At 41.0% G+C, this 23,073-nt stretch overlaps 1 protein-coding gene across 15 annotated transcripts in view; it reads right to left on the bottom strand.

Annotated features, from left to right (window-relative positions):
• Nucleotides 1-23,073, bottom strand: part of CCSER1 (coiled-coil serine rich protein 1) — a 1,061,579-nt gene that overhangs the window by 89,512 nt on the left and 948,994 nt on the right. For 3 of the 15 annotated variants that reach the window (XM_039539942.1, XM_039539938.1, XM_039539931.1), the window contains exon 10: nucleotides 16,268-16,340. The exons of 5 other annotated variants lie outside the window; for them this stretch is intronic. In XM_039539942.1, coding sequence (XP_039395876.1) covers nucleotides 16,268-16,340 — 73 coding nt within the window. Of the gene's footprint in view, nucleotides 1-2; nucleotides 1,440-1,608; nucleotides 1,744-16,267; nucleotides 16,341-23,073 lie in introns of those variants that run through there. 7 more of the 15 variants (XM_039539937.1, XM_039539944.1, XM_039539933.1 and 4 more) reach the window with 6 other exon arrangements.

Raw genomic sequence — 23,073 nt, 5'->3', positions numbered from 1 at the left:
TGAATAATTCATTGAACCTTTAAACATCAACAAATAACACTTAGAGTGAGGAATGCCTGTTTTGCAACAGTAGGTGTGTGGTGCACACACAAAAGAAAATACATGTTCCAAGAATCATGTTATGAGAACAATACAATAAACAGAGCTTGGGTTTTGTTGTTGTTTTTTTTTTCATTAGTAATTCTCAGGGAAAACACAATAAGAAAGTTATTTACAGAGAGATGCATTATAGAAGTGGGTATTTTGTTTTATTTAGTATAGAATCCCAAAAGCTGCATCTACTATAGTCAGTATAAAGGGAATGGAAAAAACAGATGGCAGTATAATGTGATAAAAAGAGAAGCCGCTGTTATCAAATAGCTGCAATATTGGAATAAAAATAGTCACATTAATAAAACCTAAGTGTAAAGTATACAAACACCTGAACTAAAAATATTATACCATGTGCAGGTCATTATATTTGAGTTTGAGCTTCCATTCAAACCCCATTTTTCCAGATGTTAATTTTCTCAAACAAATTCCTCAGTAAAACTGGTTCCATTGTTTTTGAGCCGTTGAAGATTTAAAAGTACACATTTTACTCATATGCTCCAACAACAAATTGCGTGTTCAGATAACTTGAGGCTTCATACCTGGCTTCTTTTGTAGATCTTACTGAGAACCAAAGATCTAATTTAAAGCCAAATTAGATGAAATAAATATTTGAGGCTCAGAATTTGACTATACACAAAATATTTCTATCCATTTTTAGCCTACATTAAACCCAGCAGCAGAGTGTGCTGGCAATACTGAGGCCTTGATTCAGAAAAGCACTTAAACACATGCTTAAGTCCATCTCTATTCAGAACAGCACATAAGCATATGTTTGACTTTAGAATTCAGCATGTGCTTAAGCACTATCGTGAATCAGGGTCACGGTAAAGTTTCAGATTAGCCATATCCTCATGATCAAGATTCAGTTTGGGATGCTCTTAAACTAAAGCTCATATTAGGGACACTCAATCTCTTTTTAGGGGATGACCTCAAACTACAAATGTAAATATTCCAATAAACCAAGATGTCAGGGAAAGGAGCCATCTATGCAGAAGTCCATATATAAGGGGAAGCCAGGAACATTCTAAATATTGTCGCATCATAAAGAGGAGAATTTGGGCTACAGAGTTCAGAATTTTAAATAGTCACAAAAGTTTTTTTTCTCATTTAAAAAGACCATGTAAAGGTGAGAAGGTCTATGAAAATCAAAACTAAAGTTTGGCTTTATTGGTCTAATTGTCGTGGGGGGGGGGGGGCTGGTGAGAGGATTATGCCACCTCTCCTGTAACCATTCAGATCAGCTTCTTCCTAGTCCCCTCTCAACCCCTTAGGATCCACACATCTCAGAGAGCCCTTCTGTGGGGGAAGATAGATCTGCTCATTGAGGTCCATCTTCATAGGCAGATCTGTGGAGGGAGGAAGGGATCAATATAGGCCATTGTAATGACATGTGTTACCAATTGTACACTTAAAATTAATTCCTCACACAAGCACACACCCTCAATATTTATTGATATTTTCCAAGAAACACTCATCTTGCACTCAAGATAATCTGACCAAATAAGTAGACCATACTCTAGTTCTGTGGGAAGTAGTAGGAAAGAAGCTTCCCTCACATGTTGCAAAACTGCTCCACAGTCTCTACTGCTGCTTCAGAGGTGGAGCACAAAACAGGCCTGCTCTGCAGAATGGAGGTGAGATGAGACATAGCTAGTGGGACGATATAGAGATAGATGGATTAGACTTTTTCCCCTCCATCCCCATCAGCATATAACTCTGATACGCACCAACGGTGCACACACCCTCTGTAGTGTCCTGGGATCTCCTAATCTATACCAGAGTAGAACTGTACAAGTTCATCTGGGCCAGGTCCCTTTGCAGTCACAGGATTTATTCCTCATTGATGGATAACTGAGAGGATATATTTCATTGCTAGGTATGTCTTGAGATACTGATTTAAACAACCGAAAAAGAATTGTTAAAGGAAAATGGCCACTAACCAATTTTTAACCAATTACATTTTGTGGCATGATAGTTATACACAGTGTTACTTGTCATTAGTTAAAACTAAATACTCAGTGAGCACGAGACATTAAAACTGATAAGCTCACACATAAATGAAAGCAGTGCATTGAAATAGTTGGTGAAATTTGTTAGCGAACAATTTAAAGGAGAATGCATACTGCGTTGACGTTTATTAATGCGTTATTTTTCTGACAAATCCAGAAGCCAGAATGTTTACAACAATCTTAAAATGCCTGTATCTGTCCACTTTCTGTCTGCTTATTCTGAATCTCTTTGATTTCACCTTGTGTTAACTTGACCTAACCCTTGCCCTAACCTTGTGCTATATCTTGTCATCTGTGGTCTCATCATTAGTGGAATCTTCTAACATCACTTGACCTCTTGAATGTTCTTTTCTTCCCCCAGTATCATCATCAGCCTCTGGAGACCCTGTGACTCCTGCTCTTCTTGCTGCTTCATTTCAAATGTTGTTTGTTTCAATAATTATTCAGACCCCTAGCCTTTCCACACTTTTTTCATCTGCCTCCTGTTCTAATGGACCATTTCTTCATTCAGACGCGTAGCGAGCGCCCTCCGTACCCTCTGACCGGAGGGGGCCCCGCAAGGAAGGGGCCCCCTAAAAGTGGCAAAAAAATGTTTCTGCATTGTAAGGGGCCCCGGACATATGTTCGGAGGGGGCCACGTTCTTTGTTGCTACGGCCCTGTTCATTTACTACTCTTTTCGATTCTTCAAGGAAATGTGACAGGCTAGTTGCTATAGTTAACATCAAGTAGGAGAAAGGAAGATAAATCTGCATGTATTGTGCACAAAACAGTGACATTTTGGGCGTTGAGAGATCTGTGCAAAGAGTTGTACATGTTCTTGGTTGAGATGTGAAAGACCAGATTGAGCCTAAGAAGCCATTTTCTCACCTCCAGCTGTTTGTGAACTCCAGCTACTGTTCACAAGACATAAGTAGTTAATTATTGTTATCATCCACAGAAAAACTTGGGAAATATGTTGAAGTATTATTGCTGGGTACTTCCTTTAAAATTACCAGCAATAAAATACTTAACAATGCTGATATTTTAAATGTCACCAGGTTTCACATCACTGATCTGAATGAAGCAGTTAGACCCTCTCAGAGCTCTTATTTCAAGCCTTTTACAGAATCAGAAAGACATTACTATATCAGCTTACATATATAGAAGGTCATCTTTCCAACCATTACGGATAAAACCTTTTTAAAAAAATTAAAGCTTTGGCTCAGAAGAAGCTGATGGGGACACCAGCAGAGCGAGCCTCATGTGGAAAACATAAACTGCAGGTGCAGAGACTCATACGTTTTAAACAAATCACTTCACTCAGATATCTGGAATTATATTAGCTGAACTTTTGTCACATACCAGGGCCGCCCAGAGGATTCCGGGGGCCTGGGGTCTTCGGCAGCGGAGGGCCCTTCCGTTCCTGGACCCGCCGCGCCGAGGTGCCGACAGGCGGGCCCCCGCCCCCGACCGCGACCGGCGCGACCGCCGCCGCCGCGCGCCGGGGTCGGCGGTAATTCGGGGGGAGGGGGGCCCGGCTCTTGAGGCGGGGGCGCGGGGCGCGGAACGGAACCCCCCCCGCCCCGCGCCGCCGGCGGCCGCGACGCCGCCGCGCGGCGGGGCGGTCCGCGGTCCCAGCGGGCGGGGTCCTTCCGCCCCAGCTGGAGCTGGACCGCCCCCGCGACGCCGGGCGGCGGCAGAAGCTCCCGCCGCGGCCGCACAAGAGTTTGCCGGGCCCCCGCCCGGAGGGGAAGGGGCGGCCCGGGGCCCCCTGGCCCTGTGGGGGGGGGGGGGGGGCCTGGGGGCTTGGCCCCTCTCTGCCCCCTTCTCCTCCCTGTCACATACACCAAGAAAATATTCAACAGCTCTTCATATTAAGTTCTGGTGTCTAGATAAATATATACATTTCAATATAAAATTTATTTAGTTTGTTTGTTTAGGCATCCTACTGAACTGTTTCTTAACTTGTAATGTTGCTTTTAGCACATGTATTGCCATCTGATTACATGGAAGGTCTCATAAATTAAGTACAAACAATATCTTAAAGCTGCCTAGAAACCCTTATTGAGATTACTGCATGTCTTATCACAGCACTTTCCCCCCATATGACACAAAAGTCACTCCTTTGGTGATTTATTCACTGTAAAGACCTTTATTGCCCTCTGCTCTTTTGTTCTAGCTAGGCTGACATTATCACTCAGAAGCTCAGGAGGTGGCTAGCTTGCTAGTTTCAAACTCTCAGAGAGGAAAACAAGGATACAATGAATTTTCTTCCCTCTATTTGCTAATAATATGCAGTTTATGACTTCCATTGCTTTATAGTTTGTACTATATATATTTTACAATGTAAGGGATACTTCAACCCCACTTTTGCATTTAATTAACTGTAGCAATTATTTATTATTTTGGTATGCTACAAGAAAAGTGAAATATATGCTGAAGTGGAAGCAATATAAAATAATTGTTTTAATTTCATTTATAGGTTCTTCGGTGGTACAAAATTTGCTACCCATTTGACTCTCCTTGCTAAAACAGAGAACACTTTCTTAAAAAGATTATTTTAATTCCTTATTAATGTAGTGCCAATAATCCACAGCCAAGAACAGAGTCCCTTTGTGCCAGGCAATATACAAATGCACAGCAAGGGAAAGCAGCCCTTATCTAAACAGCATACAGTTTCAACAGACAAGTGAGACAAAGGTGGAGAGGAGAAACAGAGGTGAAGTGACTGGCCCATAGCAATTTAGTAGCAAGAACAGGAATAGAACCAAGGTCTTCTAAGTTTTGAATCAGTGTCATATCCACTAGACTTCACTGCTTCTCTCAGTTAGCTGCTTTCCATGTCCCAGATTGCTGGGCATTCCCTTATAAACATGAAAAATACTCTATGGCAGTTACCATACTTTCTAGCAAGTTGAGAGGGTTGGACCAGGGAGGACAGAACATTTCCTGTTGAACTTAATTATTACTTGATTTATTCCAGTTCCATTTAATAAGTCCCACACTAAATATGCCAATTTTAACATATTTTCAAAAACCCTCTTTATTTCAACTTATCCACTTATTCTACATTACCTTTCATTTACCACCATACTAATTTTACTCCACATACAGTTCCTCTAGCATTCCCTATCTCAGTTAGTTCCAATCACACTTTCTTTAAAGTCTATGACAATTCATTTCCTTTCTTGTGTATGAGAAAGTCCCTCAGCATATTCCTCACTACTGTGTACATAAGATGATCAGCTAATTTTCCTGATCGGAAACTTTACTCTGTAGGAGCTTAGCAAGAGTATTATGCATTATTCTGCATCCCATCTAAAGTCTTCAACCATGAAACACCACCTCTACTATACTGATCAAAAGAATATCATATCAAAATGCCTTACAAACCACATAAGGAAATTGATACCAAAAAAAAAAAAAAAGAGAGAGACAATTTCTTGTCAGTCTGCATAGAAACGCTCTCTCTCTCCATACATCATCACCACCAGCTGTAGTACAATTAAACTCAACAGTCCACAGGTGTTCACAGGAATTATTAACAAAAGCACACTTCCCTTTCGTGCTCTTAAAAAATTAGGGAGTTCTTTAACTTCCACACACCTTCAAACACTAAACGAAACATGGAAATAGTAGAAAAGAAAGAAATCAGATACAGCAGAACGAAAACAATCAGCATGCGCTGTGACCATCAAGCAAGTCTCTTACAACAATTTAGAGCTTTTTCAAGAACGTTCACTTCTGCTATGGCTCAATTTTAAAAAGAATGCTCTTTAAATTTGTACAATGATATGTCTCATTCACTCCATAGCACCTACCGACAAAATGGGGCACCTCAAATTAAAAAACAGAGATGAAAATTGCAAAAATGAAAAATAAACTATCAAAAATACTTTCTCCTCTGACCTCTGCTGTCCTTGAAGCTCTTCTTGATATCTCTTAACTTTCTTAACATATTTTAGGCCTTGTCTACACAATAGAGTATTGTCAACAAAAGTCAGCTTTCATCGGCAAATCCTGCCAACCAAACTCTCCTGCTTTGTTGATAAAATAAAACCACCTCGATTAACATAACAATGGTTATACTGGGTTAGACCAATGGTCTATAGAGCCCGGTATCCTGTCTTCTGACAGTGACCAATGCTAGGTGCTTCAGAGGGAATGAACAAAACAGATAATCATCTAGTGATCCATCCCCTCCCTCGCCCATTCCCAGCTTCTGGTAAACAGAGGCTAGGGACACTTCAGAGCATGTTTTTGCATCCTTTCCCCTCCTGGCTAATAGCCATTGATGGACGTATCCTCCATGTACTTATCTAGTTCTTTTTTGAACCCTGTTATAGTCTTGGCCTTCACAATTTCATCAGTGGGTTCTAGCCCATGAAAGCTTATACTCAAATAAATTTGTTAGTCTCTAAGGTGCCACAAGGACTCCTCGTTGTTTTTGCTGATACAGACTAACATGGCTACCACTCTGAAATCTAGTTCTTCTGTTATGAGAAGGAATAAATAACACTTCCTCATTTTCTTTCTGTACACCAGTCATGATTTTATAGACCTCTATCATATGCTCCCTTAGTTTTCTCTTTTCCAAGCTGAAAGTCCCAGTCTTATCAATCTCTCCTCATACTCAGAAATGACTAAACTGTTTTCATTCAAACACTGCAAAAGCAATTCACCTTTAGATAGAGACCTATCCTGAAAATTTTCAGCCTCAAAAGGTAGATATTTCAGATAGTTAAAAACAACTGAAAATTAGGGGTTATTATAGAAACTTATATAACCTTTAGTACAGGGTCTGGGTTACTTCTGCTGTAAACAAATAATTTTTTAAAAAAAAGTTCAAAGTCTGAAAGAAATACAAATAATATGAATAACATTTTTTAAATATTATCCATTGATACAGTGTTGGATAAAAGTTATTAACTTGAGTTACTAATTATTTTGGGGGGGGGGAATGTTTTAGTACTCTGAGAAAAGTGGAACCAAGATGTTTAAAACATGAAATAAAAAAAAATACAACTACCCAATCTCTCACACTTAAAAACTGCAATATCCTGAAGAACTAACTGGGGGAAGCGGAAAGGGACAAAACCAACAAAATAAAACGAAAACACCCACAATGTTCAATGAAAACATGTTAATAAGAGAAATATCCAATTTACCATAGAATAACCTATAACAAAAGGAATTTCTTCATTTACATGGTAAGGGATTAATCAGGTTTAAGAAATGATGATTTGGAGAATTTCATGCAGTAATAAATTATTTTATTAAAGCACTAATTTTGCTCTCTGAATGAATCTATGAACATTTATTAATTATACGAGTAGAGAGATTGGATACCACAGTATAGTGGTCAACATGCAAAGATTTATAGATTAACATTCTCTACTCAAAAATTTAAGGAAGTGTCTTGTTCTGACATTAAGCAGCTGCTAATAAGCTCTGTGATTACAGGGAGAGCACTAACAATGAAATGTTAATTGAACTTAACAGTACATAGTCTTTTTTAAATCTAGGACAGTATTTACAATTATTGACATGGCTAGTCAATACCACACCATACCTCTGGCAGATGGTCAATTGCCATATAAACTGTTCCAATCTACTAACTGGCAAAGAAAATAATTTATTTTGTCTTGTAAAAGAAAAATTGTTGTTAAAGCATATAATACATAACTGGACTGGTGTTGGACTATACCAAAGGATTTCTGTATGATTTTTGTGTTCTGTATGATTTCTGTATGAATGCCATAACGAGATGTATGGTTGGTAGATTGAATGCAACCCACCCATAGTTTAGAGATTCCAAAGTACTGTTAATTAGAAGGCCTTTTTCTTCTTCTCCCTGAGAGCCATTTACAAGGCCAAACTGCTAATTGTGTCAACACATCCTGGGACAGAGAGTCTGCTCTCAGAAAAGATGAGACCTTGCAAAAACAACTGTTCTTTGGAACAGCACACAGAGACTCACACCCTTCTTGCATTATTTATCTTGCTTGTTATGTATGTTATATGGTAAGGGGGTTAAGCAGTTTTGTTATACCCCAAGAGTCGTTAAAGTCAAAAGAGATATATGTTGAAATAAAGCTAGGAAATGCATGTGAATGGATGTTGTGTGTAAATAGAAGATGAATGGTTAGGAGTGCCATCCTAAGAGTTACAACTTCAGTAACCGGATGACCCCCAGAAGGCAGACTGGAATCCACCTAACAGCCTGAAGGATGAGAGAACCAAAGAACAGATAACATCTGGCAGCTGTCATGGAGCTGTCATGGATGTCCCATCTGCTGATTGATTCAGCAACAGCATGATGAAGCCACCTTCATAGACTGGCATAGGAATAAACTCCTATAAAAACAGATCCTAAAGACTAGGGACTGAGTCTGGTTCTGCAACCACCCTCCAAGAGCATCAGATGCGCATCTGACAAAGACTCGGCTCCACCCTCGTGCCCAGGTTGCCTGGCCAGTAACTTGGCATGAGCAACCAAGATGACTAACTGATTTAAAGGTGCACTTTTGTTTGTAGTTTTATTTATCCAGAGATTCCAAATAATTTAAACAACACATAATGGATATCCATATAAATGAGAAGCATGTACTCTGAAATTCAAGATGCATAATTTGGTCAATTATATGGCTGCACATGGTACTTTCTGGGGTGCATCAGAACCACGGTTGTGGAAGAGCCTTTTAGGTCCTGCAGTGACTGAACAGGGTAGGCAGCCAGTTTATTCACCAAAAGGTGTGGTGGTGGTGTTGTTTTTTTTTGTTTTGTTTTGTTTTTTAAAACAGCTTTGTATTTATTTAGCTAGCTTCCTTTAAGTTGTCAGATGGTGGGAACAGGCAAGCAGGCCATTCAAGAGGAATCACATAGCTGCCCTAAAAGACAGGGGTTAAACATGCTACAAACCAGGAGGTCCGCCTGAAAAGGAAGCAGAAGGCATCAGGGAAAGTGATTCTTGTGGCCTATAGGTCTGGTATAGACAAGTTTCACTCAAGTTTTTGATTCATTCCAGGCTAAAACTCAAAAGTGAAATGAATGAATCAGGTACGAAAATTTTGTGAACCAAAACTGGAACAAAGGGTTCATGGAAGCCCCTCCAACCTGAAACCAATGACCCCTGTTCAATATTACAAGCATGTAACTACCTTTTCAAATAGTGCAACTCAGAAGACTGAGAGTTGGGATTTAGTCTGGGTAAGTACACAGACATTTGGACCTGAAACTCTGTAGAATTAGGCTGCAATTCACACAAGATTTATGTCCCTTCCACTGCAGGTTCAGCATGAAAGTCAGTTGAGAAACACAATTTTCTTGCAGCACTTTTGGACCCATTCCTAGCAAATCCCAGAAGTGCAAAGGTGGCAAAAATGATGTGGAAAATAGACACCCATATGACTCAGAACTTCTTTTCAACAGTTTGGTTGTAAAAAGAGGGCATGGGTTTTTTTGGGTTTTTTTTGTTCTAGGTTCGGTTTGTTTTGTTTTTGGAAGGAGCGGAGTGTGTGTGCGGGGTGGGGGAGTGGAAAAAAAGTTTCAAGGCTTTTCCTAATTATTTTGTCTTTTGTACTGAAATGGTCAAAGGTAATGAGCTACAATGGTGATAGCTAGAAGTGATGACAGGCTGATTAATGAAATGTTTATTTACAACCTGCAGAGATGATGATGTTGAAGAGAAACGGAGTTTTAGCACTTGCTTTCTGAAGTCATTCTGAATTAACAACTAATAGATAGCTTTTCTTAAGAAAGGTTTTTCACAGTGAGGAGTGCAGAATGAAAAACAACCAAAAAAGGAATTAATTTTGTCACTCATTGATCTTATTCCTTTTTTCTAGGTACTGTATTAACCTAATGAATTTATCTTTGAACACTATGTGGAGCAGATATCCTCACTGAACAAAACGATCAGTAAATACTTTCATTTAACTAGGTTTCTTCTCTTGTTGCTAGTTTGTCAAATCTTGACAGCATGGTTGTAAACAACAGTCTCTTTGGTAGATCTCAGAGGACAAGATGGTGGATACAGATGTGCCTCTGAAGATTTTCTGCAGAGATCTTTTCCAGTAACACTGGTGCAAATACTGAACAATTCATATTAAAGGAGGATTAGAAAAGTTCCATAGGACCAAACACATATGGTGACTCAGTCAGCCTGGTCCCTGCTTCTCCATTTGCTGTTGGAGTGAATTAATCTGCACCAGCCCCTGTCATAGATATCTGTCATAGATAATATCCTCGGGGGGGGGGAGGGGTGGAGTGGGCGAAGGAGGAGGGGTAGACTCAGGGCTCCACCAACTCCCCACTCTCTGCATACCTGTGATATGGGGATTAGTGGCTCAGCAGAGGCTGCTTTCCTCCCATGGTCCTACCCATTATATGAGTGGCAAGCTCAGGGGAGTAAGAGAACACTTTATGGCTTCTTATTCCCCTGTACAGACACACAGCAAGAGTCACCATCTGGCCCATGAATTCTAGAGAATTCTTTTGGTTTCTTCCCTAGTAAAAGTTCGACGGGACTTTTCCATAAAGGATTGAGATGTAAGAGAGATAAAAACAAAGATCATTCTAGGTGCAAACCTAACCAAGAGGGAGCTCAAATTTAGAAAGCCCTGAAAGGTGTTAAATGTCATGATGAGATTTTTTTCACCTTACAAAACAGTAGATGTTCCTCAGAATTGCAGGTCTTTTTTTAACATGTACTCATAAATTACAGTGCTAAAATATTGATATGGTCAAATCTGGTTAATTCAAGCCAGTTTTGCTTCTCATTAAGATTTAACAAGAGACTGCTGCATATATGATATAATCTCTTTCAGAAGTTAGGACACAGAGAATAAAGAGAGCATGAATTAGGTCGGAATGTAAGAGCAACATAAAGCCATCAGAAACAGAGCAAACATTTGGAGTGGGAAGAAAAACTGTTTTGGGGCTAATGGTAAGTGATGGAAACACTAACAACAGTCTTCTTGAGAGGAATTTCATGTGTGGCACTAGAAAAGGTTCAGAGAAGGGCAACTAAAATGATTAGGGGTTTGGAATGGGTCCCATATGAGGCGAGATTAAAGAGGCTAGGATTCTTCAGCTTGGAAAAGAGGAGACTAAGGGGAGATGTGATAGAGGTGTATAAAAACATGAGTGATGTGGAGAAAGTAGATAAGGAAAAGTTATTTACTTATTCCCATAATACAAGAACTAGGGGTCACCAAATGAAATTAATGGGCAGCAGGTTTAAAACAAATAAAAGGAAGTTCTTCACACAGCACACAGTCAACTTGTGGAACTCCTTGCCTGAGGAAGTTGTGAAGGCTAGGACTATAACAGTGTTTAAAAGAGCACTGGATAAATTCATGGAAGTTGTCCATTAATGGCTATTAGCCAGGATGGGTAAGGAATGGTGTCCCTAGCCTCTGTTTGTCAGAGGATGGGGATGGATGGCAGGAGAAAGATCACTTGATCATTACCTGTTAGGTTCACTCCCTCTGGGGCACCTGGCATTTGCCACTGTCAGTAGACGGGATACTGGGCTATTGTGAAATGAAGTGGTTTAGAGTAACTGCCTTAAAAACACTTTACTCTACAAAGTCATCACTTTGTGCACCAGCAGAACATGAACTGTAGCTTTAGATCAATATAAGATACAGCATTATTTAGTCTGGAATGGACAGCAGCATGCAATAATATTGACAACAGCAACAAATGTCTTTCTAGGAAGTGTTGAAACCAGTGACTCTGTTTTCAGGCTGTGTTAAGCTCTCAAGGCAGTAGACCAGCTAGAAGTAGTGAGAGCAACCTTTTCACCAAGAAGCTCAGAGAGGACAAAGTCTGCAAATTGTTTAAGAATTCATATCTAGAACCCAACACTTTCAGCCCAAGTATTATTAAATGTTTACTTATCGGGAAATCACTGAAGCACGACACTAGTGAATGACCAATTATAGGTTTATGAAGAAATATAACAAGTTTTGCTTACTGCAGAGCCTAAGCTTCCATTAGTGAATTAAGCTACATTCATAAACAAAAATCTTTGTTATAAAAATGAGAGGGTTGAAAGTGTATTTAAATGGAGGCCAACTACCTCCTAAACCAATATCCTATTTCCTTCCAAAAATTATAATGTCATAAATGAAGCTTGGAAAAGAATAGATATGAGATCCTGCCAGTTTCCCCACTGCCATATAATCCATCATTGCTCAATATCACCATAATTTGGAGGCATAAGTGGAGGAATATCAAGTAGGAGTATGGAGGTGGTATTACTTGTGTATATAGCTTGGTGAGACAATTACTGGAATACTGTGTCCAGTTATGGCATCCACACTTCAGAAAGAATGGTAAAAATTGGGAAAATGTTTTCAAAAGTACTACAAGAATGATCTGAGATCTGGAAAACATGCCTTATAATGAGAGACTTCAGTTCAATTTATTTAATCATCCAACAGATGGTTAAAAGGTGACTTGATTATGGTCTATAGATACCTACAAGAGAAAGACATTTCTGATAGTACATTACTTTTTAATCTAGTGTAAAAGGTATGAGATCCAAATGGCAGAAGTTGAAGCTAGATAAATTCAGACTAGAAATAAGATGTAAATTTTAAATAGTGAGTGTAACTTAATGAGTGGAACAACTTATCTAGGGATGTGGTGGATTCACCATCACTCAAAGTCTTTAAATCAAATCTGGATATATAAAAGACATGCTATAGCTCAAAAAAAAGTTATGGGGGCTTCATGAAGAAATTACAGGGTGAGGTTCTGTAGTCTACATTATGCATGAAGTCAGACAAAAAAGATCATAACATCCCTTCTAGCCTTAAAAATCTATGAATTAATGAATCATTCTTAGAATTTAAGAATCTATGAACTTTCAATCTTATTAAGAACTGTTTTATTTGTACATTTCCCAGTTTTTTGAATGAGCAGCAAAAGTTTAAACTGGTGTACAAAGTCTAGAGGAGGCGAGGCCTGCACTGACAGATAGGGCTTCAAAAGAGGCCTCACCTCCTACAGATTTACTATGTCCATAGGTAAAATGTGGGTGTGGGTATGTCTGGGTCAGTGGAGAGGAAAGGAGGGGGAGTGTCGTGGAGGATTTTATTCACCTTGAAAACTTTCAAAAGTTTTATATCTAGAAAAGTGTAAGCACTGAATGTTTAATGTATATATACCTTTTGACGTCCCTCTCTCCGCCTCATCCAATTGCCAGGATCTATCCCTCTAACCCTCTGCATCCCTCCTTCCATGACCCCTAGCCCTTACATCTTCCCTTCCTGCCCGGCAGTCTCCTGTCTCCCATTTAAATGCTCCCTCCTCCTGCCTCTCCCAAGAAAGACCCCCTCATTTCAATTCCAGCTACGGTTGCCAACTTTCTAATCGCACAAAACTAAACACCCCACGCCCCACGCCTTCTCCAAGGCCCTGCTTCCTGCTCACTCCATGCCCCCTCCCTCCATCGCTCGCTCTCCCCCACCCTCAGTCACTTTCACCAGGCTGGGGCAGAGGGTTGGAGTGCAGGAGCGGGTGAGGGCTCTGGGATGGTATGAGGGCTCTGGAGTGGGGCCTTAAATGAGAGGTTCAGAAGGCAGGAGGGGTCTCCAGGTTGGGGCAGGAGGTTGGGGTGTAGGAGGAGGTGATGGCTCTGGATGGGGGTGTGGCCATGGGTGAGGGCTTTGGGGTACAGGAGGGGATTCCTGGCTGCGGATGAGGAGTTTGGAGTGCGGGAAGAGGCTCGGGGCTGGGGCAGGGAGTTGGTGTGTGGGAGAGGGTGCAGGCTCCATCTGGGGCTGTGGGCTCTGGGATGGGGCCAGGGATGTGGGGTTTGGAGTGCAGGAGGGGGCTCAGGGCTGGGGAGGGGCTGGGGTGTGGGAAGGGATGCGGGAGGAGGCTCAGGGCTGTGGCAGGAGGTTGAGGTGTGGGGGGGAGGGGTGCAGGCTGTGGGAGAGGTGGGGTGCAGGAGGGGGTTCCAACCTGGAGCAAGGGGTTGGAATGCAAGAGGGGGTTCAGGGTGCAGGCTTCGGCCAGGCGGCGCTTACCTCAGGCAGCTCCTGGAAGCAGCTGGCATATCTGGTTCCTAGGCAGAGGTGCCAGGGGCCTCTACACACTGCCCGCGCCCACAGTCGCCACGCCCGCAGCTGCCACTGGCCACAGTTCCCAGCCAATGGGAGCTGCAGAACCAGCACTTGGGGTGGCCTGTCACCTAGGACCTGGACATGCTGGCAGCTTCTGGGAGCCGTGTGGAGCCAGGGCAGGCAGGAAGCCTGCCTTAGCCCCGCTGTGCTGCCAACCGGACTTTTAGCGGCTTGGTCAGCGGTGCTAACTGGAGCCACCAGGGGCCCTTTTCAAGCAAGCATTCCAGTTGAAAACCAGACATCTGGCAACCCTAATTCCTGCTGTCCATTCTCCCAACCCCTAGTCCTCCTTGCTCTTTACCAGACTCCGGCTCCTTCATAGTTTCCCCATCATATTCTATCCCCCGCATCCACGCTTGTAGTCAATAGCTGGCCAATTTTAAAAAGCATTGCTTTGTATACACTCGAGAAGAGCTCTGCTCATGTGTGGCCCAGGCTATAGCCACAGGTTAACAGGAAAGCCGCTGAGGGAAAGAAACAAAATATGGAAACCTCTCATTTTGGGGCACTGGCAAATCAGCATATAGACTTTCTCTGCCTTGGCCCAGTCTCCAAGGAGTCAGGACTGGGGCTTTCTGTTGCATCATCCAGAAAAATAAGCAGAACCAAAATGATGGTGAAATGGCGAGTAGTCTTTAACTAACTGAACAGACACCTTGGATTTATGGCTTATTACAACAATCTGTAACCCACTAATCCCCTCTTTTTGTCTCATGACTATAGAAGGGTTAACTTTTTTGTCTCCGGGTTTTAATTTGTTTCTCTGTTTTAATGAGTCCCTAGATAACCTGCCTACCACAGTGTGAGGTTTTTATATTATAAAGCTGTTTATATTCATATCTTTATAATGCCCATACTAACCCTCGTTCCATGCAGAGATAAAGGGATCTGTACTAAAAGTGATGAACTTCAGAGGGTACTACAAATACTAGTTTTACCACTGGCATAATCAATGGAAAATAATTAAAAGATTATTTTCAATTAATTAATCACATTTTATTTTAATCAATCATTTTAAATTAACGTTTATTAATGTTCTGCTGACAAAGGAAACCTCTCCTGTTTTCCAGAATCTTGATTCCAACTTTTTGGAGCCTAACTTCATCTAGAGTTAAACTATAGAGCCCAAAATCTGCTGGTCCAAGTATGGGACCCAGATTGCCTGGTTTGGCCAGGTAAGGAGCTCTGGTAGTCATACCATATCTTTAGCGGGTGTAAATTAGAGTAGCTTATGGAAAATAGGGGAGGTTTCCTATTCAGCAGAACACGTGCATGATATTTTTCCTCCCCTCAAAAAATACAAGAGTTTTGGGTCCTCCTGATTTTGGTTGATTCAAGAGACATTTATCCCTACTTTATCCCTGTTGCCATCTTACTGGGGAAAGAAGAGCAAAGGAAAACAAAAACCTGCATCCAAATATTTGAATAAATCACATCGATTGTCTGACAATTAAACATGTTGGACCAAAGTTTATTTTTTTATTGTACTTCAGAAATAAACTAAGTTCTTCCAAACCTACAACTTAAAGAGTATGGCCCATCAGACTAAGGGAATCTCAATATGTTTGCCAATAATGAATCATTCTAATATCACCTGTGTGGAGCTTCAGTGCCTTAAAGTAGACTGAAAATATGGTTTTGTAGTTCTGTTTCTCAGAAGTACTCAACAGTACAGTTCTGCACTATATCATTTGACAACACTGGCACAGACCTTTAACTCTGTGAAATGGAGACTAATATTTGCGTAATTTCCATTAGGAATCTGCTTTAGCAAAACCCTCTGTTCATCTGCAATAGTTTCATGTGGTGCTTTCAGGTGGTTATGATGCTGACACAAGAGTTTTCATTTGTACTCTTGTTATCTTGCAGCATACATACAGTACATAGAGGGTGACTTTCTATTATTTATGGAAATAGTTTCAGAAAAACTGCAAAATGGTTGAGCACACTCACTCCAAAAATCACAAAGCCAAGAAGCTTAAACACACAAACAAGCTGAAATACTTAACCAACTGAAAGGAGGGAAATACAAAGTAAAATGATACTGTTACAAGGGCTGGGGTGATGTGGAGTGATGCAGAAGTGCAGCAAACAAGAAGCTCCTTCATCAGTTGAGGTCTAGAGGAAAATAACCAGAATATTCAGAGAGGCACTGGCTTATTACACCCTATCCCACTGCCAAAGGGGTCATAATTCTTTAACTGCTGCAGATGCTTTGCTCAGCTTGCGCTAAGGCTCAACGATTCAGGAATGAGAATCCTGGTAGATGGTGTCTTTAGAGAAGACAGTGCTATATCTTGGGCCCTACCAAATTCACAGTCCATTTCGGTCAATTTCATGGTCATAGGATTTTAAAAATAATAAATTTAATAATTTCAGTTATTTAAATCTGAAATGTCACAGTGTTGTAATTCATAGAAGCATAGATTATTGGGGTTGGAAGGGACCTCAGGAGATCATCTAGTCCAACCCCCTGCTCAAAGTAGGACCAATCCCCCAATGGCCCCTTCAAGGATTGAACTCACAACCCTGCGTTTAACAGGCCAATGCTCAAACCACTGAGCTATTCCTCCTCCCCCCCAACCCCTTTTTGTAGGGGTTCTGACCCAAAAAGGAGATCTGTGTGTGTGGGGGGGGGTGGGGGGGTGTCGCAAGGTTATTGTATGGTGAGGTTGCAGTACTGTTACCCTTACTTCTGCACTGCTGCTGGCAAGGCACTGCCTTCAGAGCTGGGTGCCCAGCCAACAGCTGCTGCTCTCCAGCCGCCCAGCTCTAAAGGCAGCACTGAAGTAAGGGTGGCAATACCGTGACCCCCCCGCCCCCCAAATTAACCTTGTGACCACCCTGCAACTCCCTTTTGGTACAGGACCCCCAATTTGAGAAACACTGCCCTCCCCTGTGAAATCTGTATAGTATAGGGTAAAAGCACAGAAAAGGCCCAAATTCAAGGGGGCGCGGGAATCAGATTTCATGGTCTGTGAGGTGTTTTTTCATGGCCATAAATTTGGTAGGGCCCTACCAAAACAGGGTGTTTTTCAAGAAGCAGCTGCTGCCTCCACACAGGAGATTTTATAAATAGGTCTGCCCAGCCATTTTGCAGTGTTTCTGATTTGTTTGAGAACTGTGACTTCTATAGGATGTTAAATATTTGTTTAAATCAAAGAATTAGGAACAAGGGACACTTAAGCCAATAGTTTGTATTTTCTGATTTTTTTTAAATGGGAAAATATAGGAAAGCAGGAGTTCCAGTCTCCTCAAGAAGTGAGAGAGAATAACTACCATTATTTGTCACATGGAATTGCACGAATAAATCAACAGAAGATATCTAAGTGTTACATTTTCCACAAATATCTAAAATGAACACATTTACTTGATTCTGACCCTGTGCCTTTTTGGCTGCATAAATCCAGTGAAGGTTCTGAAGTAGGATTGGGTCTAAACCACAAACTCTGAATCTGAGTTTGGGTCCAGATTTCAAATTCGCCCCTTCCCTAGATTCAATGGATATTCTGATTTAGGTTTCTGGTAGAGCCCATTTCTAGTGCAAATTCCTTGAAAGAAGAGAACAGGAATGGAAGAAGATTTAAAATCAATTCTCAAGCTGTTTCTTTTCCATTACTAGGTACAAAATGCTAGAAAATGGGGAAGGGGGGGGGAAATCTATTCTACATGGAAATGTAGCTCTGATGCTGAAATTTACAGAAACTCAAAGATAACAAGAGGAAAGCAACCCCCAGGAAATTCTATATTAAGGCTACAGATGTAACCACCAGGACAACAGAGAGAACTACAGTAGATGGCTATAAACTATGCCAATGAAATTAATGGGCAAAAATGAAGTTATAGCTGTCAAAGTAGACTGCTGTTACTTAAGAAAAGTTAAGGAAACTTAGGAAAGTTAAGCAGAGTATTCAGGGAACAGATTTCTCAGATTTATTGGACAGACCAGTTAGATGGTTGGGGACAATGACAGTGTGCCAGCTCAAAGGACAAAGACTACATTAAAATATTGAATATACAATGTGCCTGGGAAGTTTAGAAAATACCAATTTTCACTAACACAATATTCAGAATGGTATGCTACTCTAGTGGCATTTTTGCCCAGTTGTTAGTTCCTCACCCTATTTATACAGTCTACCTCTGTTCTCTGGCTCCTGCTTCCATTAAATTAAATGATTAAGTCTATTTTTTATATCAAAAACCTTATTTTTACAAATTAATTAGAGACAGGAGAAGGTGGCAGGGGGTCAGATCTGAAAAAGGTTTAAATTTGAGGTAGGAATTGAGTATGGATTAGTTGACACTTAAATTCCCGAAGCTATTTGCATGAGTTGTCATAGAAATCTCCAAAATTAGATGACCTGGTAAGATTTCTGCCATTTGGGGAGAAATCTTATGAAAACTGTAGATATTTTTGATGAGTCAGAACTGGAAAACAGGCCTCTGTTTTTAAGGAATCTTAATCAGGACCAAAGCCTTAAGGGCAGATCTGGATTTGGGGATTCTAATCTGAAGGTCACCAGCCCAGAAATTCAAGGGAGTTCAGTTTGGAGATTATATTAGACCCATCTCTCAAAGTAACATATAGCAGACAGTAATTGGTTACCTCCAATACCCTTTTAGAAAGGGAGGATAACATAAAATTTGTTTATAGATAAAGGATACAGTAAGATTTAACAAACTGTTAATAAATAGTGATGCCACTTGGCTGCTTAATACACCAGCCTCCATTCATTGTTCATCTTTGAACAACACAGTTGTAACATCTTAGTTTTTTTATTTGTGACCAAATGTTTTGAACAACATGCTGGGTTAATGCTGAACTAGATTCAAGTTTGCTTCTCAAGTCTGCTCTCATTTCCTGGTCTAACAGAAGTTGATAAAGGTAGAGGCAAAGAAACCCTCACTAGGGGACATCTACAAATTGTATTTAAGGGTTCCAGTGAGAGTGCCATCCAGCCTGTCTGACATGGGAGGAATGCCATTGCACATGTAGCTCTTCAGGTTATGTAAAGACAATAGGAAAGGGTATCCTTTGAAGAGAAAATACCAATCCTCCTTAAGGAACCAACTTTCAACTAAATCATAAAATTACATTTAACATTTCCCTTTCAAGGTACAATAATACTATTTAACACATATACTGCACAGCCCCATTAATCTTCAAAGTGTTTTACAAACATAACTAATTAATCTTCATAATATCCCACTAGGGGAGGTAAATATTATGATCACTATTTTACAGATGGAAGAACTGAAGCAGAAAGTTGGCCAGGGCATCAGAATGTGTTAGCATCAGAGACAAAATTAAAACTACGGAATTTCTGGCTCACAGTCCTACGTTCAATTGAACAAACCATAACTTCAGCATGGTATTGTATCCTCTCTGTCCCTCTTACCTTAGATACCTTCAAGTGCTCTATGTTCTGAATCGTGGCTTATGGTCTTAGGGAGGTAATAACTATTACCATATAATCTTTGGTCTTAAAGCCTTTGTCTCTTATATTCCTTTAATGTGAAATTGTTTCTCTCTGTTTATATTATGAACGCAATATTAATTGGAATTTATTTAAATTGGCTCTCTCAATTACCTGAGCTACAATTTATGTACTTTGGTGTTCTTGGCTTGACTTATGCACTGCAAGTATAGGATAATAATAATGACTGATAAATAGAATCATGATTCGATCATGTAAAAAAATAAGTAGTGCCTGGTACACAAAACAGACTAGTCTAATTTTATTTGGATTCACTGATATAGCTAAATATAAAAAAGCATCTTATTTTTCTTTATATTTGATTAAAGACAAACAAGGATTATCAATTCATACAAGGGTGGAGAAGAAATCTCTGTGACAGAAATATTTAATTTAGTATCATGTGATAGGCACATCTTATATAACTCTTATATTGGATACAGAGAATGTGTATGACTGGATAAAATGAGCTGAAAATTCAGTTTCCTGAGTAATAATTAAAGTAATGTTGATCATGTTCATGGTAACAGGCAGAATTTTTTTTTTTACTGGAAGCTTAATGGGAGATTTTTGATCAACCACTTAAAAGTTGATAGTTATGCACTACACCCAGTTAATGTGGTAAAATATCGAGTGCTGACTGATTGCTAGCTAATTATAGACCAATAAACAACTTTATATTGCTACAGAATTTTGGTTCTGGAAATACTTTATTGCCCAGCACACAATGGATTTTTGTTGTGTTAATTTAGTTGTGATTTGATAGTAATGAAAGTGTCTATTAGTACTGATTAAAGCTTGGCTTAATTTGGGTGAAGTGTCCCCAAAAAAGTATTGTAAAACATTTAAATCTTGCTCTGTAAAACTTCTACTTTTTCTGTCCTGGGCCTTACATGAACAGAGGCTACAAACTGTGCCAAGACATACAGAGGTTTTATGATATGGATAAACATCCACTAGAACAGAGGTGGGCAAACTACGGCTTGCGGGACCCTCCTGCCCGGCCCCTGGGCTCCTGGCCCAGGATGCTAGCCCCCGGCCCCTCCCCTGCTGTTCCCCCTCCCCGCAGCCTCAGCTCACTGTGCCACCGGCGCAATGCTCTGGGCGGCGGGGCTGCAAGCTCTTGCTGGGCAGTGCAGCTGTGAAGCCACAGCCTGACCCAGTGCTCTGTGCTGCGTGGTGGTGTGGCTGGTTCCAGCTGGGCGGCGCGGCTGCCTGTCCTGGTGCTCTGGGTGGCGCAGCTGTAGTACCACCAGCCACCAGTGCTCCAGGCAGTGCGGTAAGGGGGCAGGGAGCAGGGTTGGGGGGTTGGATAGAGGCAGGGGAGTTCAGGGTGGTGGTCAGGGGGTGGGGGTGTAGATAGAGGGCGTAGTAGTCAGAGGGTGGGGAACAGGAGGGTTGAATGGGGGCAGAGGTCCCGGCGGGGGGGGGAGTCAGGAAGGAGAGGGGGGTTGGATGGGGTGGTGGGGGTCAGTCAGAAGAGAGGGAGAAGGGGTGGTTGGATGGGGCAGGTGTACCCAGGGGGCTGTCAGGGGACAAAAAAACAGTGGGGTGTCGGATAGGGGGCAGGGGCCAGGCCATGCCTGGCTCTTTGGGGAGGCACAGCCTCCCCTTATTGGCCCTCCATACAATTTCGGAAACCCGGTGTGGCCCTCACATCAAAAAGTTTGCCCGCCCCTGCACTAGAACAAGGATGAGACTATCAGACTCAATTCACTTGCAACTCAGTCTTTGAGGGGTAGAAGGTTTGGCATATTAACCTAATGCACCACCTCTCACTTCAAAGTGCTGAAAATGCTCAGGGAGTTGTAAAGTTCTACTTTCACTCCATTGCAGTTGGCAGAGCTTTAAACAGGCAATAAAGTGTGGAAAAATGAAACCAAAGTCAGCTGACATACCTATGGAAATGAAAGGAAACTCCCCAAACATAGGTGAAGAGAATAGATTTAATTCCCAATCATTTAGAGTCTAGTTACCCAAATATGAATGAAACTAATATAAAATAACAAAAAAAAATTGCTTGGTTCCAGTACAATTAATGTATTAGGCAAATACATTGCTTTTAATATTCCAAAAATGAAAAACCCACATGGCACATTTAAACTACACTGCAGTAGTGAGCAAGCCAAAAGGAGTCAATGTCTGCATGTAAAAAAAAAAATTTAGTTCTAAAGAGTTTCCAAATGATTGTTTTGCACCATACTGCTGTAGATATCAGCGGAGGTGTTCAAGATGAGTCTGCCTTTAACTCAAAAGAGAGGAAGCTGCACGGGGCCTATGTCTCTGGAACCTCCTCCCTATCCAGACCCCTCAGTCTGAAATAGCTCTGATCTATTGACATTCAGGATACAGTGCAAGACGTATTCACTTACTCATGGCTAGGATGATCTTTTCCCCTACATGGCTGCACTGGGGTAAAAAAATCTTTCCCAACTGCCTGTGAAGCTATTTAAGACCTTCCAAGATACTAATACTTTAGTGTCTCGAGCCATGGCTTGCCCCTCTAATGTGCCATCCTACAGAGCTGGGCTGGCATGAGATTGGAAATAAGTTTCTAGAGCTGAATTACGTTACTTCCACTTCAAAAGTAAAAGGGGAGCAGGGAAAGTCACAATTCCATCCCGGGCCTGCTCCTTGGCTCCATTGTTCTTGGAATGTACTGGGGACATACCTCCTTCTCTTCTTTCAGAGGAGGAGGTAACCAGAGGGGCAGACATTTAGAGTTGATTCTGACTAACAGGGAGTAATTGTTTGTGAATTTCACAATACAAGGCAATTTGGATGAAAGTGATCATGAAATGATAGATTTCATGATGCTAAGGTAAGGAAGGAGTGAGAGCAGCAGAATAAGAGCAAAGGAGTTCGTAAGAGCAGACTCAGCAAACTCAGATAACTGGTAGGCAAGGTCCCATTGGAGGAAAATCTAAGGGGAAAAAAGTTGTTCAGCAGAGCTTGCCATTTATCAGAGACAACATTAAAGACACAACAGCAAACTATCTCAATGTGAAGGAAAGATAGAAAGAATAGAAAAAGCCAGTAAGGCTCCATCAGGAGCACTCTTTCATGACCTGAAAAATCTAAAAGGAATCCTGCAAAAGAGAGGAAACATGGACAAAACTGAGTACAAAAAATATAGTGCAAGGATGTAGATACAAAATTAGAAAAATAAGGCAGAAAATGAGCAAGGAATATAAAAGCGAAGAAGATAAATAAATATTCTGTCTATTTTATAAATATATTTGGAGCAGGAGAAAGATGAAGGAAAGTGTAGGTCTACTACCTACCAGGAAAGGAGAGCTAATAACTGATGACATGAAGACGACTGAAGTGTTTAATGATTATTTTGCTTGAGTCTTCACTAAAAAGAGTAATTC

This window comes from Mauremys reevesii, linkage group 5 (assembly GCF_016161935.1).
Source record: "Mauremys reevesii isolate NIE-2019 linkage group 5, ASM1616193v1, whole genome shotgun sequence".
Lineage (NCBI taxonomy): Eukaryota > Metazoa > Chordata > Testudines > Geoemydidae > Mauremys > Mauremys reevesii.
This window is presented reverse-complemented; position numbering and strand designations above follow the sequence as displayed.